The sequence below is a fragment of the Polyodon spathula genome, chromosome 20, assembly GCF_017654505.1.
Source record: "Polyodon spathula isolate WHYD16114869_AA chromosome 20, ASM1765450v1, whole genome shotgun sequence".
Lineage (NCBI taxonomy): Eukaryota > Metazoa > Chordata > Actinopteri > Acipenseriformes > Polyodontidae > Polyodon > Polyodon spathula.
The window spans coordinates 10,898,788-10,914,868 of record NC_054553.1 but is presented as its reverse complement, the minus strand read 5'-3'; the positions used below and the strand labels follow the sequence as shown (position 1 = coordinate 10,914,868).

The 16,081-nt window shown below is 38.8% G+C and overlaps 2 protein-coding genes across 2 annotated transcripts in view; both read left to right on the top strand.

Moving 5' to 3' along the window:
* The window catches only part of LOC121295798 (phosphorylase b kinase regulatory subunit alpha, skeletal muscle isoform-like), a 32,771-nt gene extending 24,737 nt beyond the window's left edge, over positions 1-8,034 (top strand). The window contains exons 27-33 of the mRNA XM_041220853.1: positions 62-174; positions 563-601; positions 1,427-1,477; positions 1,915-2,073; positions 2,323-2,376; positions 3,976-4,176; positions 6,619-8,034. Of these exons, the coding sequence (XP_041076787.1) occupies positions 62-174; positions 563-601; positions 1,427-1,477; positions 1,915-2,073; positions 2,323-2,376; positions 3,976-4,176; positions 6,619-6,792 (791 nt within the window). The 3' untranslated portion in view covers positions 6,793-8,034. The remainder of the gene's footprint in view (positions 1-61; positions 175-562; positions 602-1,426; positions 1,478-1,914; positions 2,074-2,322; positions 2,377-3,975; positions 4,177-6,618) is intronic.
* A 1,558-nt stretch (positions 8,035-9,592) lies between these two features.
* LOC121295649 (histone deacetylase 8-like) overlaps positions 9,593-16,081 on the top strand; it is a 29,830-nt gene continuing 23,341 nt past the window's right edge. Inside the window, exons 1-4 of the mRNA XM_041220577.1 lie at positions 9,593-9,791; positions 12,951-13,003; positions 13,584-13,714; positions 15,339-15,480. Coding sequence (XP_041076511.1) covers positions 9,675-9,791; positions 12,951-13,003; positions 13,584-13,714; positions 15,339-15,480 — 443 coding nt within the window. The 5' untranslated portion in view covers positions 9,593-9,674. The remainder of the gene's footprint in view (positions 9,792-12,950; positions 13,004-13,583; positions 13,715-15,338; positions 15,481-16,081) is intronic.

Genomic DNA, 16,081 nt, shown 5'->3' with positions numbered 1-16,081 from the left:
AGGAAAAATGATGAATGAAATTCTCTCGGTAGTTGTCATGCTTGTCTTGTGTGTCTTTCAGTGCATTCTGTTGCTGCAATAAGCCCTGTCATATCAATCCACGAGGTGGGCAATGTGGGAGCAACCAAGAGCGAGAGAGCAGGAATCAGTAAACTCAAGCTGGATATGAAGCAGGTACCTTACCTTGTTTATTTGCTATTTATTACCCGATCAGACTGTAATAGAAGTTTAAAGTATACAGAACATTTCCTCCACGCAGAATGCAGAATCACTGAAGGGAAGCTGAAATTTAGTGACCTCTGAGGTGAAATGCAGAAGACATTTGACATATCTAGAATGTATAACTAATCAAAATGACTCTTACAGATTGAAAGTTATTGTGTGTTAAATTCACTGCAACCTGTTGTACATTTTAACAGGTTTTCTAAAAGGTGAGTAAAGCATGGTGATATGAAACTTATGCTCTTCATCCAAAAGAGCTTCTATTAACCATTACCGTTTTATTCTAAGATTTATATTTTCCAGAGTTCAGTTTGTGATTCATATTGTGTTTTGATTCCAGATGGAAATGCGTAGATTGTCATTGCCAAGTGACCTTAAGGTGATTGGCGCACGTGATTTATCAGCAGTTGGAATGGGGGTTAATTTCCCATCTTTTAATTGTTACACATCATCTCCGGCGTTTGCATGCACCCTGCTACTCTGTTCATCAGGGTAATAAATGGTTAAATCAGCCTGTGGTTTATAATTGAGTAATAACTTCAGTCAGTTTCTAATTCTCTGTGGGCTTTTTGTCAAACTGTTTAATACATTAAGCGGTGCTGTTGTAATTCATAGTAATTTTTATAATCATTATAGCTACAGTAACACTGTTTTCACAATAGGCTTTAATATGGCAGCAAGAGTTCCCTTGGGCTAGACTTACTGCTCTCACTGTTCACACCAGAAGTGAGTTCACCAATTCCCTATTTAATTAATCCTACTGCAGAGTTGCGCTACCAAAGTTAGTTACTACGAGAGTAAAAAACATAAACAAATAAATAGTAGTCCAGAAGTAGAGGGTGCGCAGAACTGCACAGTAACTGTACACCAACCCAGAATCTTCATTTCACATGGATAAAAGCGTCTGCCAATGACTAATTAATAATAAAAGGTACGAGAGGCATGGGAGTGCCCTGATCATAACCGAACAGCTTTAGCAGCTCATAGCAAGCAAACAGTAACAATTTGTATTTTCTAACATAGCAACGCTTTCAATTAACATTTTAAGAAACAAAGTCACTTTTACAGATGTTTGATCATTTTCAAATCAAAGGCTCTTCTGTGCTGTTTGAATGTTAAACAGCTTTGCCAACTAACAAAGCATTTCAAGAGTTACCATGTGCTGTGTACACTCCCTAATTGTTTTTCCTGTTTTACCTTGCAGTCCTCTAACTTTCAAGTCACAGACATTGATATCAGTGAGTCTTCATCAATGGTAAGTGTCTTTTTAAAAAGGTTTTTGTTGATTTAGGTTGTGCTACATCATTTCCATTGGTAAAACAAATTTGTTATGACAAGGGGATGCTCTGTTTTTGTTCACAAGTCACATTCCTAGTACTATATAAGGGTGCACAGAACATTGAATAGCAACGCCACTAAAAAACTTTTGTAATCTCAACGATGACGGCTGTTGACTTGCAGCACTGGCTCAGCACTGACTCAACAACCTCCCTAACTCCAAAATGCTGGCAAGCTAGCCAACGCAACTCGTAACAGTGTAAAACCATAAACAACTTTTTTCTGCATATACATGTATATGGACAATACAGATCACTAGGAATGGCGTGCACATGTCAATTGCCTGGTCTTGCTGTTGATGTAAATCGTAATGTACTTTTCTGTACTAAAAGTTTCATTGTTTTGTGTCTGTAGAAATTCAGTTCTTCTCCCAGTATGGATGAGCTTCCCTTCCCAGCTTCAGCAGCCACAGATAGCCGCCAGGGGCAGTGGCTGCGCAGGAGGAGGCTGGACGGGGCCCTAAACAGAGTGCCAGTGGGCTTCTATCAGAAAGTGTGGAAAATCTTACAGAAGGTGAGATGGTTGGGTGTCTTTCTTGGATGTTATTGACTACATACTGCTGTTTGTTAAAGGGAAACATCATGAAAGATTTCAACAAAATATTTTTTTACTCTATCTGAAACCAACCCCAACCTCAATACTAATCCTATTTTCACATGAAGGTTTTTTTTGCATTGTATAAAAATAAGATTTTCTTGAGCAATAAAATATTATTTGAGAAAAAGTAACTGTACATTAACTTTACCCTTTTTGTCCCTACAGTGCCATGGACTCTCCATTGAAGGGTTTGTTCTCCCTTCATCAACAACTCGAGAGGTAGGACAAAGTGACACAATTTTTAACGTTTTACTGTATTGTCTACTTATTGATACACCAGCAAACAAAAACAAGCTGTAAGTATAGTAATAGTGATTCATTTTTTGATAGCTATATACTCTTATAAACCGCACCAGGAGTGCATATTTATGTACTCTCTTTTTAATTAAGGCCATAGTCATCAAATAAATACAAATAATAATAACCTGTTTTCTGAAAAGCCATCATAGTTCTTCACTTACAGGTTTCCTGTAATGCAAAAAATCCACTATAGCACGATAAAATAGGAAAACATTCTTAATTAGTGATGCAAATATTGCCAGCATATCTCAGCAACTTTTATAACGTGTTGCTCCCAAGAAGACAGACCAAGGTTTGTTTCTTTGTGTATATTCTATTTCACCACTTAAATAGAATTATGTATTGGGGAAAAAAAAAAAAAAAAAAAAAAAAAAAAAATCATTGTTATTTTTATGTTCACATGTACAGTAGGTACATGCAAAAAATATATTCCTGCAAAATACAACCGTTACACTCACCTGCATCTCTTTGAATTTTGTATCAATCCACCTCTATGTTTTCAATCATTCCAGGTCCCTAAAGGCAACTTAAAAACATAGCAGCATTTACAAACAAGAGGACTAGGTAGCCCATTCCATACCCTCAGCACTGTCTGAAGAAGTATCTCCTTCCCTCTGTCCTATCTCTCGTTAATTTCCAACTGTTTACAATGTTGGACCTAACGATATACAAATTCAACAAAACAATGATGAACAGAATCTCTTAAACTGGACTGAGCCCTGCATATCAGGAGGGGATGTCTGTGATTTATGATTGTGTATAAATAAGAACAAGATTGGTATTAATGGGAAACCTGCTGCTCTGTGTGTAGCAGCCTGCCTGCTGTGTTTAGTTGCTGGAACAAGCAGCTTGTGTGTGTGTTTACCAGCTGCAAGCTCCTAATCAGCAGGTGGTCGTTGTGCAGCAAAGTGCCAGGAATGAAAGGGTCCCAATTATACCGATCAAGGCTGCTGTAAGCCGTAGGGGTCAGACTGCTGCTGCTGAACGACTGGGTTCAGGAAATGAAGCGACCCCCTGTAACGGTGATCGTGTGCATATTCCGAGGTCGGGGGGTGGACGGGGGTTTTGTTCCGGGAGAAGGAAGCTGCAACGCACCAAAGACTGTTGAAGTTGGGTGAACTGCCCAAGCAACAGGGAGTTAGTTTCTGGATAGTAGGTCCCACCCAGTAGCAGATAGGTGTGGAAGCGGGACCTGTTAACAGAGTTAGCAGAGTAGTGCAAGCCGTCTTCACGGCACCTTTTGATAGCTTTTGTCTTTTGAAAGCTAAGCCATATGTCACCTGTGAGCTACCATTGCTGGTAGCGTCAGGTGGAGTTCCTATTTGTATTATATGTAAATAAAACCTGCACGCCTGGAGGGTGTGTCAAGCCCAACCTTCTAGTCTCCTGTCCACGTTATCCAAATCATCATTTCAAGTAAGTATTTCATCACGTGTAGCGGATGAATTGAGAACTGTACATAAAACATCTGTTGGCTTCTATTAGCCAGAAAAGTGATCTTTTTCCCTTTCTTTTTAGATGACTCCTGGAGAAATCAAGTTTTCAGTTCACGTGGAGTCAGTCCTGAACAGAGTACCACAGCCCGAGTATCGGCAGCTTCTGGTGGAGGTCATTCTGATGCTCACCATGCTGGCAGACATTGAGATCCAAAGCATTGGGGGGATTATCCATGTGGAGAGGATCTTACACCTTGCCAATGACTTATTCTATGAAGAGCAGGTCATTATCTCTCTGTTTGTGTACTTTTCTTGTTATGTATTCCAACAAATATATTCTACAAGATGAATGTTACGCTGGATGCTGACGCTTTGACGTGACGCGCATGGTGTTAGAGGACCTCTACACAGACCTTTTGGAGAACTAAGTAGAAGTATCATGTACTGGTCTTCAGTTGATAACACATTTCATATTTTTAAAAAAGTTTTAAGGGTGAAAACAAACAAAAAACCAATGAATGGTAAGTGGGACAAGTATTGCATTTTGGACGTATAGTTAGTGGACAAAAAAAATGGAAACACCTTGGTAAATGTGGGACACCAAGTATATTGAAAGCAAGGGCTTCCACACAGATGTAGCTCATGCATTAATTAAGCAGATAACATCCCAGCATGCTTAGGGTCATGTATAAAAATGCCAGACAGGTCTTGTTGCCTATAATTATGGCTAGCATGGCTGCAAGAGGAGACCTCAGTGACTTTGAAAGAGGGGTGATTGTTGGGGGCGTTTGGCTGGAGCTTCAGTGACCAAGACAGCTCAACGTGCTGATGTTGCACAAGCAATGGTGTCTAAGGTGATTTCGGAATGGAACTCTAAGGGAAAGACATCATCAGCAAAGGGCAACAGTGCATGGAAGCACATATTCCAGGATCATGATATCTGTGCATTAATTCGAAGTGCAAGGCACAACAGGCGAGCAACTGCAGATCAATTGTCTGCAAATTTGAACCTGGGATGGGAACAGCCAGTTTCATCAAAAACGGTCCGCCGAGAACTCCACAGAGTGGGATACCATAGTCAGGTTGCAGTGCACAAACCGCTCGTCACACCTGGCAATGCACGTTTGCGAGTCCAGTGGTGCCAAGAGCACAGGTAATGGACTACCGAGCAGTGGAGAAATGTGATATGGTCAAATGAGTCATCCTTCACCATGTTCTTGACAAATGGACAAGTGCAGCGCCAACCTAAAGAACTCTACAGCCCTGAGTGCTTGGATCCAACAGTGAAGGGTTCTGGAGGTTCTGTAATGTTGTGGGGCGCATTTTCCTGGCATGGTTTGGGTGCACTCATTCTCTTAGAAGGCAAGGTAAATTCTAATCGCAACTTAATGGTACTGAGTGATCATCTTCACCCCATGTTGCAGCATTTCTTTTGTGCCGGGGGTGTGTGTGTGTGTGTGTGTGTGTGTGTGTGTGTGTGTGTGTGTGTGTGTGTGTGTGTCTTCCAGGATGACAATGCCCCCATCCACAGAGCGCATGTGGTTGCCCAATAGTTTGATGAGCATGTGTTACAAAGACAGCTGCAGTTGGTGACGTCAGATACAGAAACAGGAACCAGGAAATAAACGGTGGAGTTTGGTGAAGCTGAGTAATTGGTTTCGCTCAGTATTTATTAACGAAACAGACAGAAAATAAAAGGTTGTAAACACAAAACACAAAACACACACCACTTTCACCAAAATAAAGAGACAAACAAAACGGACTACACAGACAAACACGGTGAGCTGATGTTTAACTATTATTGTTATTATTATTATAACCTCAGTCTCCTATCCCGTTCTCCACTCACCGAACACACAACCCCAATTTGTGAAAACATGCTGCTTTTATGCAGCTGTACCGAGACTCGATTGCTAATCAATCATTCAATTGGAGTTGCGGTACAACTGCATGTGAATTAATAACGTGCAATTCCCCTTGCTCAAATATTATTACATTTTACTTGCACGTGAAGTGCTGTGCAATCCTTTTGCATAAATAGAAATATACATTTTAAACACTCCTGTTACACAGACCCGTTTATATCCTGTGTACCAATGACTATACACCAACATTAACACACAGCATACAACACAGAATACACACAGGTGGGGCACTTTGTCACAGCATGACACCGATGTTATCCATATGTCATGGCCTTCACAGTCACCAGATCTGTACCCAATTGGTTCCACTTATGGGATATTCTGGAATGCGTTTTTAACCTCCATCAACCAGGTGTGAGTTGATTGACTTTCTCGTGGAAGAATGGTAGACTCTATGTCACGGCACACATGGTGGCCCAATGCCCTATTAAGTGACTTTACATTGGTGTTACGATTTTTTTGTCCACTACCTGTATTTCTACACAGATTTCTTTAACCTAGTGTAGTACAAGATATGTTTTAAAATTAAATGCATGATTGCTACAACATGTAGCACATTTGAGACATGTATAGTGAAACAACTTGCATAGCAGTGAAATGCTGTACAAATAAATTATATACTTGTATTAAAAAAAAAAAAAAAAAAAAGATTAATTTGAGATGTTTGACTTGTGCAAATAACTTGAATTCTGAAAGAATGAAATACATTATTAAATGTTTTCTAGAGAGACAGTTTTCAGCAGTGCCTACAAGAAAAGCTATCCCATATAATTGCTGTCTTTTTGGTTTCTGTTCAACAGAAAGCTCTTGGTGCAGGTGACGATATCTTGAAGAAAGATCCAGCCACTGGAATCTGTGTTCTGCTATATGACAGTGCACCCAGCGGGCGCTTTGGTACCATGACATACTTTACTAAAGCAGTTGCAATTTATGTGCAGGACTTCCTACCCAGCAGTGGCTGTGCAATGCAGTGAAACATGAGAACTAAACCACTGGCACCTGAGGGTTTATAAAAGAAAGAGAGGCTCAAGTTTGCGCTTTCTTTCGTTTAAATAAAACAGGAACTTTTATCTTGGTGTTTTTTCACTGTGCGTTTTCTGAAACACGAGCTGCATGATCCTGAAAGACATTAAATGTTTTATTGTAGTGGTATTTAGACAGTTATCATACTGTCACATTAGATCTGAATGAATGGTTGTTTGTATTTCCATGAAAAGGGATGATGTGAAAGGCTTTTGATGTGAAATACAGTTATCCTGAGATGCTATTCAATTTGATACTTTCTAGAGCAATTAGAGATACACAAAATCAGTAAAGTATAGATCAGCCCATCATAAAACTAGACTTGACTTCTTTGTGATTACCATTTGCACCGACTTTTAGATGGACGTGGTTAGGACAAGACTTCCATTAGTTGTTTTAGTTTTATTTATTTTTTACAATTAAGTGTTATAGAACACCCTGCAGTGTTTATAAGAAACACAACACTTTACATTAGTGGGATTCCATGTTGTCTGTATCACATAAATATATTTTAAACTAATGGTGATTATCATGGGAACATCATGCTCCACCCTGAAACAATGCTTGTTTTCTGTTCCCACAATACATCTGGATGCAGTGCATATTCTCTTTTTCCTGACAAACTGGTCTGAGTAAAAGTCGAGAAATGTATTACCCAGTTGATTAATGACCCATGGTGTGGAAATAGAAAATATCAAACAGTTACGTTTAAAAATATTTTGCTGTGATACAGAGAACGCAAAGGTAATGTCATGTTTCTTGTAAAATACTGCAGGGTGTTCTGTAACACTCTAAGACTCGTGTATCTACCAGTTTTACTTATGAAATACAGACAGCACTAAAGGCATCACACTGGTGTACCTGCAAAGTGGGGACTGATTTTGTAAGCTTTCCTGCAAGTTCCAGGGTTATAGAGCTACAGTAATACCTTCAAGTGCATCTCACTCAGCAACTATAATTCAGTATGTACAACAATAGTTCTCAGTTTGAGTTGTGTTATATTTTTAAGATTTTACATTGTTTTACTAGTTAGTGTACCTCTGCTGTAACAAATGGATCAGTATGGGAAAGTGCCTGATCCTTTTTTATTGAGCTTCTGTTATGTTACTTAGAGACTTGCAGTACTGTACAAACAAGATGTTTTTGTTTGCCTCTTACATTAACAACTTTAAAAAATGTCATTTTTTGGGAAAGTTTTTTTTTTTTTTTTTTAAACATTAAAATGAAATAGTTTGTTGTTGTGTCTTTATTTGGAATTATACCTTCCCAAGTAATCTGTGTACAAAAAGTATATGGGGATAAAGAGGAGGTGCCCATTAGTACTTACATATGCCTCCCCCTTACATTGTTTTACATCTAGATAACCCCTGGATGCAGCTGTCATAAAATAAAGATGTGGCACCAGTTATTGAGACTATCAGAATCTGGAGATACACTGCCTGGCAATTTTATCAGGACTTGTCCTCATGATTGTTTTTGGCATCACCCTGACGTGCGGCATGCTCTCCTATTATTCCCTGGTTCCTTTGATTACTCTGAAAGGCCGAACGAATGCTGCAGCTTACTTTGTATCAGGATGGCCACGGTTACTTTAAAGATGATTACACATCCGTCCAGTGTGCCAGAATTGTGCATGAATGGTTTGACGGTCATGACAGAGACTTAAGGCATCTTCAAAGCCACCACAATCTTCTGATCTCAATCTAAATGAACATGTCTGCAATTAACTTCAGTCTATGCCACATCCTCACAATTCTCTGCCTGTCTGTGCACCAATTGCTTGATATATTAATGACTGGATGGATTAACATCCCTGGAGACACCATCCAGCACCTCGCTGAGTCTGTGCCACATCGTATCAAGGGCAAACTGGCCCAATCCAGTATTATCGGTCTAATAAAAGTGTCCTATCTTTTATCCTTTAATATGCAGATTTTCTGTGCAGTATTAGAAAGCATATGTTGATCTCAGGTACCTTGTTAAAACTCATTGTGATGACTTATTCACGTGGTCTACCAGAGAGAGGCTCTTGGCCAGTCGGTAGATACACCAGCATGAGAACGTTCCTGGTACCTTGTCAGTGGGTAAAAGTACATTTTCATAGTCTGGCTAACGGGCCTCTGGTCAGATACAAGAAGTAAAAAAGTACCAGGAAGAAGACAAATATATTCATTACAGTGAGAAGAGGATTAGTGAACACTTTAATTATAATTATGTAAGCACATGTTTACTGTGTGCAATGGCTGAAAGAACTGAACATGTAATAATACATTAACATTACATTTAAAAAGTGTAGATACAAGTAGCATTTATTTATGATGGCGATTATGGGTAGCATAAGCGCATCATTGTACATATATATTTTCTTGAACGATATACGGGCAGTCGCCTGTCGAATCTATACTTGGCAAAGCGTGGTCCGCGAGCTGGAGAAGCTTGAACTAAACTTCAACTCCCAGAAACCTATGTAATGCTGTCCGTCTCCCAAATGTCTGCAGCCGTCACAAGAAACACAGTTTTCTTCATCGGTCGAAACCAACTTTCATTAATTTGCCAAAGAAAAATCAAATGATTTAAAAATAAAAAAAAAGTTATGTATACCTACAGAACTATCTATCTGTACACATTAGAAAGTGATTTCTGAATCTGAACGTATTTTCTTGTCATGAATTAAATGCAACCGGTCCAGCATGGAGTGATACGTGTTTCCCTTTGTGAGAGGAGTGTTTATTGTGAGACACCAGACTGGGATACATCATTACTTCATTTAAGGGGAATTGTAGCCTCAAGTCCTCCGCAAATCAAACGACTTGATTAAAGTACATGCAGTGAAATGGATATTAAATGTGATTCTGAGGCTGGAAATGGTACTAGAGACCCCGGTGTGGTGTATGTGTATAGTCCCGAGTACATCGACACATGCGATTCTCTTTCCAAAGTACCTAAAAGGGTAAGAATAAAAACATATTTCTGTAACGTTATACTTTCTTTAGCATTGTTATGCTATGTATTGCTTTTGTGTATGTGTTGTAGTTAGTAATGGATCCCATGTTAACATGTTCTGATTTTATCGCTACTTCTTCTTTTGGAGTAATTAACGATTTGCAAGTGAAATCGGTTAATAGAATTATGTACTGTAATATGTTGTTCGTGCACAACAGTTTCCAGTTTGAATTTCATAAAAAATAACTGCCCATTACTATTAACCAGTTCTCCCTGGTAAGGCACGGTGGGATTTAAAGGGACAGATTACATTACGACATATTTTTTGCACCCTGGCAGACTTCACCCCTGTTGTTTCCTGTGCAGTGTTTCAGTTCGTTTACGTTTGTGTTTACTTTCTTAAACTACAGCGGATTGCAAACGGAATTCATAATCTTGTGCTGTTGTAGGTACTAGTACTATAACAGGAGCGTGTCAGTGGAAGCTTGTGTCATGGCATTGTAAACAAACTGGAAGACCAACAAGGCATTGTTTTATGTAGTAAAGTGCGCATAATGTTATGGAGGAATGTAAACAACCATCCTGGAATCATATTTTAGAATAACATTGAGCATGGCTGTGGGACACTGCAGTTACTGTAAGAGGTACTACATTTTTACAAAGGTGAGGCTCAACTAAAGAGCAAGCTAAACAGGCAAGTATGTGTCTTATTCTGATGTAAGTATTATTAACTCACCAACCACTAGGAGGAGTTTCATTACATTTACTGACACTGTTAGTGTATTTATGCAGTGGGCATTGGAGTGTTATGTGTGTGTGTGTGTATGTATGTATATATACATACGGCTGTCTTATCTAACTTCCGTCACATATTGGGTCTTCCTTTTCTCTCCAAAACTCTTGAAAGGGCTGTAAGCCAGCTGATGAAACATCTCACAGATAACAATCTGCTTGAACCTCTGCAGTCTGGCTTCCGGCCACATCACAGTACCGAAACTGATCTGCTCAGGATTGTAAATGACCTTCTACTTAATGCTGATGCTGCTCCTTCTGTCCTTGTTCTCCTCGACCTAACTGCTGCTTTTGATACCATAGACCACAGCATTCTTCTTGACCACCTTCAGAAATATGCTGTGATCTCTGGAACCTGTCTCTCCTGGCTGGACGCATGCAGTCTGCTTTCTATGATGGAAGCAGTGCTGACGCAAACATGGTCACTTGCGGTGTCCCTCAAGGGTCTGTTCTTGGGCCTCTTCTCTTTAAGATATACATGCTTTCTTTGGGTCACCTCATCCGCCAACATAGCCTCATGTTTCACTTGTATGCTGATGACACCCACCTAAAACTGGACCCTCTGCCATGATCCGACTCTCAGCTTGTATGCAATTTTCTTCAGCTCAACACTAACAAATCTGATTTTTTTCTAGTAAAATCAAAAACTCAACTCAAGAATCTCAATATTGCTTCCCTGAACCTTGGAAACTGTCTGCTGTTGCCTTGGCCCAGTGTACAAAGTCTTGTGTACTTCTGGATAGTAGCCTCTCCTTTGATGCCCAAAAATCCTCTGTAGTCCAATCCTCCTTCTACCACCTCCAAAACATCTCAAAGGTCCGTCCCTACCTTTCCCTGCCGGATGCAGAGATACTCTGTCATGCATTCATTTCCTCTCGACTACTGCAACTCTCTCTTTGGTTGTCTTCCGTCACGCGCCATAATGTAATTGCAGCTGTTCAAATTGTCTTTGCTAGGAGCCTTACCAGATGTAAAAAACATGATCAAATTACCTCTTGTCTTGCCCAGCTGCACTGGCTACCTGTAAAATTCAAGATTACTTTCAAAATTCTCCTGCTTGCTTACGATGTCCTTTATCACACAGGTCCAGAGTATCTTTCCAACCTGCTGACCCGCTATGTCCCTGCATGCAAGCTGAGGTCCTCTGACTCTGGCTTGCTTGTTATAGCCAAGCAAAAGCACACCACACTCGGAGAGCACTCTTTTAGCTTCATGGCCCTGACTCTCTGGAACTGTCTCCTAGCTTTAGTGCATGTAACACCCACTGTTGCTCGCTTCAAATCAACTCTCAAGACCCATTTGTTCTCTCTAGTTCTAGTTTTCAGTGTGCTTTCAGGTTTTCGCTCCATCTTATTTGTATGACGTATGATTCACAATGTCTAGAATTCACATCGTAGTCCTGTATTTAATGTATTTGCTTTTTTTTTTTTTTTTTTTTAGTGTTTGTATATTTTTACTGTTTGTATTTAATGTACTATGCCCTGTGTTTCATTATATTTAATGTATTGTGCATTGTTCCTCACTATCTTGTAAAGCGCTTTGTGATGGTGGGCTACTGTGAAACGCACTATATAAAATAAATATTGATTGATTGGTTGATGTGTTAGCTGTTCTTTAATTATCTGTCATGTCTAAATGTATTTAACATTAACTCCAATATATAAACATTAATTATGACATTCACAAGATAAATTAGCTGCTTCTTCCAAAGATGGTTTGAGTTGAGGTTGAGGGTAGTGAAACCACTTTGTGTAAAATGGTAAGTGGCACTTTTAACCTATTTTTATGCCCAGGATATTAGAAGTCTGCTCATTCACAACAAAGGTGTTTCACTACATGCTTTTAAATACATGAATTCCAGCTAGGGTGTGAAAGATACGACTCAGGGGCTGAATTTTGTGGACCTAAGTGGGACAAATTCTGGAGAGGGTTGCTCAAATGAAAAAAGAAAAGTACAGATCAAGGCACCATACTTCAAGTGTGTAAAAGTTTACTGGATGGATGACTGGGCTATATAATGCAAGCCCTGCCCTGAGAAAATGGGGGGAAATGCCTACTTGGCACTGTCAATTTCTACATTAAAATGAAAAAAAAAATCCCTGTAGCAGTTTATGAATAAAACAATAGAAATTAAAAAAAAAACACTTTATTCTACTTTTCCTGCTAATCAACGAGTTACACAGATGAATAACTGACAAATATATATATATATATATATATATAATATATAAAATATTATACAGAGGACAAACAAAAACCCGTTTGGGCTGGCACAGCTCAAAAAAAGATGACTGTTATATTGATAATATTAAATTTGTACAGCTTCGTATGTTCATTGCATGTGTGCCTTATAATTCTTTTTTTGTTTTTCTAGGCAAGCATGGTTCATTCATTAATTGAAGCATATGGCTTGCTTAAACATATGAGGTAAGTCAACTATTGAAGACTAAGATCGTTCATACTTCTGCTGTGCATGCTAAATAATATATTAAAAAAACACATGCAGTTGCCTTGAAGGTACTTATGTTTCGATGTTGTTATTGCAACAGTTGTCAGTAACAGGTCTGCCACTGCAGAGGTGTAAGTAACATGAAACAAATAACGCGCCAGGATCTACATTAATTGCATGCACATGTTAAAATGAAAAAAGTTCTAAAGAATAAACTTAGCTGGGGTCCCCAAGTGGCTCAACTGCTAAAAGCACAGCCATGTGCTTTGCATGATTAATCATTAAGTCAAGGTAGGGCATGCTTGTTTCCTGGCAGTGCAAAGTCGCTGGTCTTTGCTTGGGATTCCAAAGGAAGGGCTCTGGCACTCCCATGGTTAGGGAAGCAAAACTGGCAGGGTCTGTTTCTCCTCATCGCACTACAGAAAGGCACCCGATAACTCTCAGACATCCGGGGTTTTGAGGCAATTGGCTTGGTCGTGAGATCGAAGGATGCAGACTTACTCATGCTTGCTGTATCGCAGTACTTACTGGCAGGCCTCTGCTGTGTGTTTTTGCCAGGGTTGTAAAGCCCCACACTGCGACGATGGAGGAGATGGCAGCCTTTCACACTGACTCCTACCTGGAGCACCTGCACAAAGTCGGGGAGGAGGGAGATGACGACGACCCCACGTCTATAGAGTATGGCCTGGGTAAGACTGTTGTGTGGCGGGGGACAGGCTGGGTGAGAATGTGAAGAGTGTGCACTTGGTGAAAATGCATTATCTTTATTTTTGTACTGTTAATTAATTTAAAATAGAGACTAGCAGGTTAGCACACAAAGTTTTAATATGCCAAAACGGTTTTCACAGGGAATAATGCAAATGACGCAAAAGTAATAGGGTGTTATTTGTGTTTTTTTTTTTTTTTTTTTTTTTTTTTTTTTAAGTTTTGTTGTTGTTGTTTTAGTAATATTTATAGTAGACCATCTCAAGTTTGATTACACCATGTAACAATTTTTTTTTTTTTGTTCCTAGGTAGTAAGTGGTATTTTCTAATTGCTTATGTCTCAAAAGTATAGAAAATGGCTATTATTCCCTACAAACTTTGCTTTTGTGTCCAGGACAGTGATATTTCAAAATATCACTATTTTCAATTTACGATTATACTGTATTTACAGTATAATCGTAAATCTCGAAAAACTACTCGCTTCTAAATCTTTTGTAGTCATTTTTGTATTACTTTAGTACAAATACATGTTAATTTGGATTCATATGTTGTTTTTTTTCTGCCCTTATGTGAACGAAAAGACACACATTTGCCCGTTTTCCCATTGGAAATAGTGATATTTTGAAATATCACTGTCCTGGTCACAAAAGCAAAGTTTGTGGGGAATAATAGCCATTTTCTATACTTTTGAGGCATAAGCAATTAGGAAATAACACTTACTACCCAGGAACAAAAATTGTGTTACATAGTGTTATCATACTGTGAAGTCTTTTGTACCAAAATAAATCTTTTAAAAATCCCAAATGATTTAAATTTTTACCTTCAGTACTTTTAAATCTAAAGAAATGTATTGGCTATTTATTTAATTGTTTGTTTTTGTTTTTGTTTTTTTTCCCTAGGGCCAATTTTTTTTTTAAAGTTACAAAATAGGAGGATTGGTGCTGACTGCTAGTTGTCACAAGAGGGCACTATATATTAGACACTCCAAACAGAGTGCAGTACAGTGTATATAAACCAAATAATCAACCCACACTAATACCAGTTTAAAAACATGTTAGACTGCAAATGTGCCAGATTTCTTAACTTTTTCTTGTGCATTTTATTCTTAGAGTATGTCAGGTTTAGGGAAGAATTTGTATTAATTCAATTGGATGTGTTGTGACAGGTGTGCAGTGTGTCTAAACTGTACCAGGGGTTAATTCACTTGGGGAAGTTGAAGAGGGATTCTACAGAGTGGTCCATAGAGTCCTCCCTTTTGTTCCTCGTGTGAATCATCAGCAGTTCATGTAGCCTTGACCCCAGAAGCTCCTGTCAAGTTGCTTACTGAGTGCATACTATCAGCCCAGTATCAAATTTGGTCATATCTGCTGTCTTGCCCATTGTGACTGAAACTGAGTGGGACTAGGGATATGCATATACCACTTGTTATTTTTCCTATTTAGATAATCAAATAATCTGTTATGTGAAATTCATTTATACAAATGTTTCCAACCCTTTCTACATTTTTAATGTCTGCTTAGGTGGAGGTTTGGAACATGTGTTGACAGAATTGCATGCTTTATGCAAGATCTCTTAGTTTAAATGACATTGACTCTCTCTACCCCCCAGGTTACGACTGCCCTGCAACAGAAGGTATTTACGATTATGCTGCAGCAGTAGGAGGGGCAACTTTAACAGCTGCCCAGTGCTTGATCGACAGGACGTGTAAAGTGGCAATCAACTGGGCAGGAGGCTGGCATCATGCAAGAAAGTAAGAAATAAAACAGAGGCTTGGATTGAATGTCTAGTAGGGTGCCTCCTGTGCTGGAGAAGGCAAAAGCAATCCGACCAAATGACAGAACATTTAGGATTTGCTAAATTAATTTGGGGTGATGGCATGTGTGTACTGGGCTAGCATAGAATAAAACAGCCTCGAATGAACTAGGAGACAACTAGGAGAATGCTTACATAATTCAGCACTGAAATTGTAATGAAAAAAATAAGAGTAACAACATTCTTACACTTAATATTACAAAGTAATCATACTTTGAACGTATCACCACAAATCTGCTGACATTTTAACAAAATATGGTTTATGTGAACCCTGGCATTTACCATGGCAGATTAAATAAATATGCTTTACCATACCTTTGCTATGCTTTTATTATGGGCAATAGCATTTACTTTTAATAAAAGCACTGGAACTAAAAAGGTGAATCACATTTTGTAGCAACATAACTCAACTGGGTATAGTCTTTTACTGAAATGATTCCTAGGGAGCTAATTTCTAAACACTTCCATAATTTTGCATGTAAAATATCTGCATATTTGTTCATATTGTGTGTGATACTGATATCAGACCGTTTAAACAA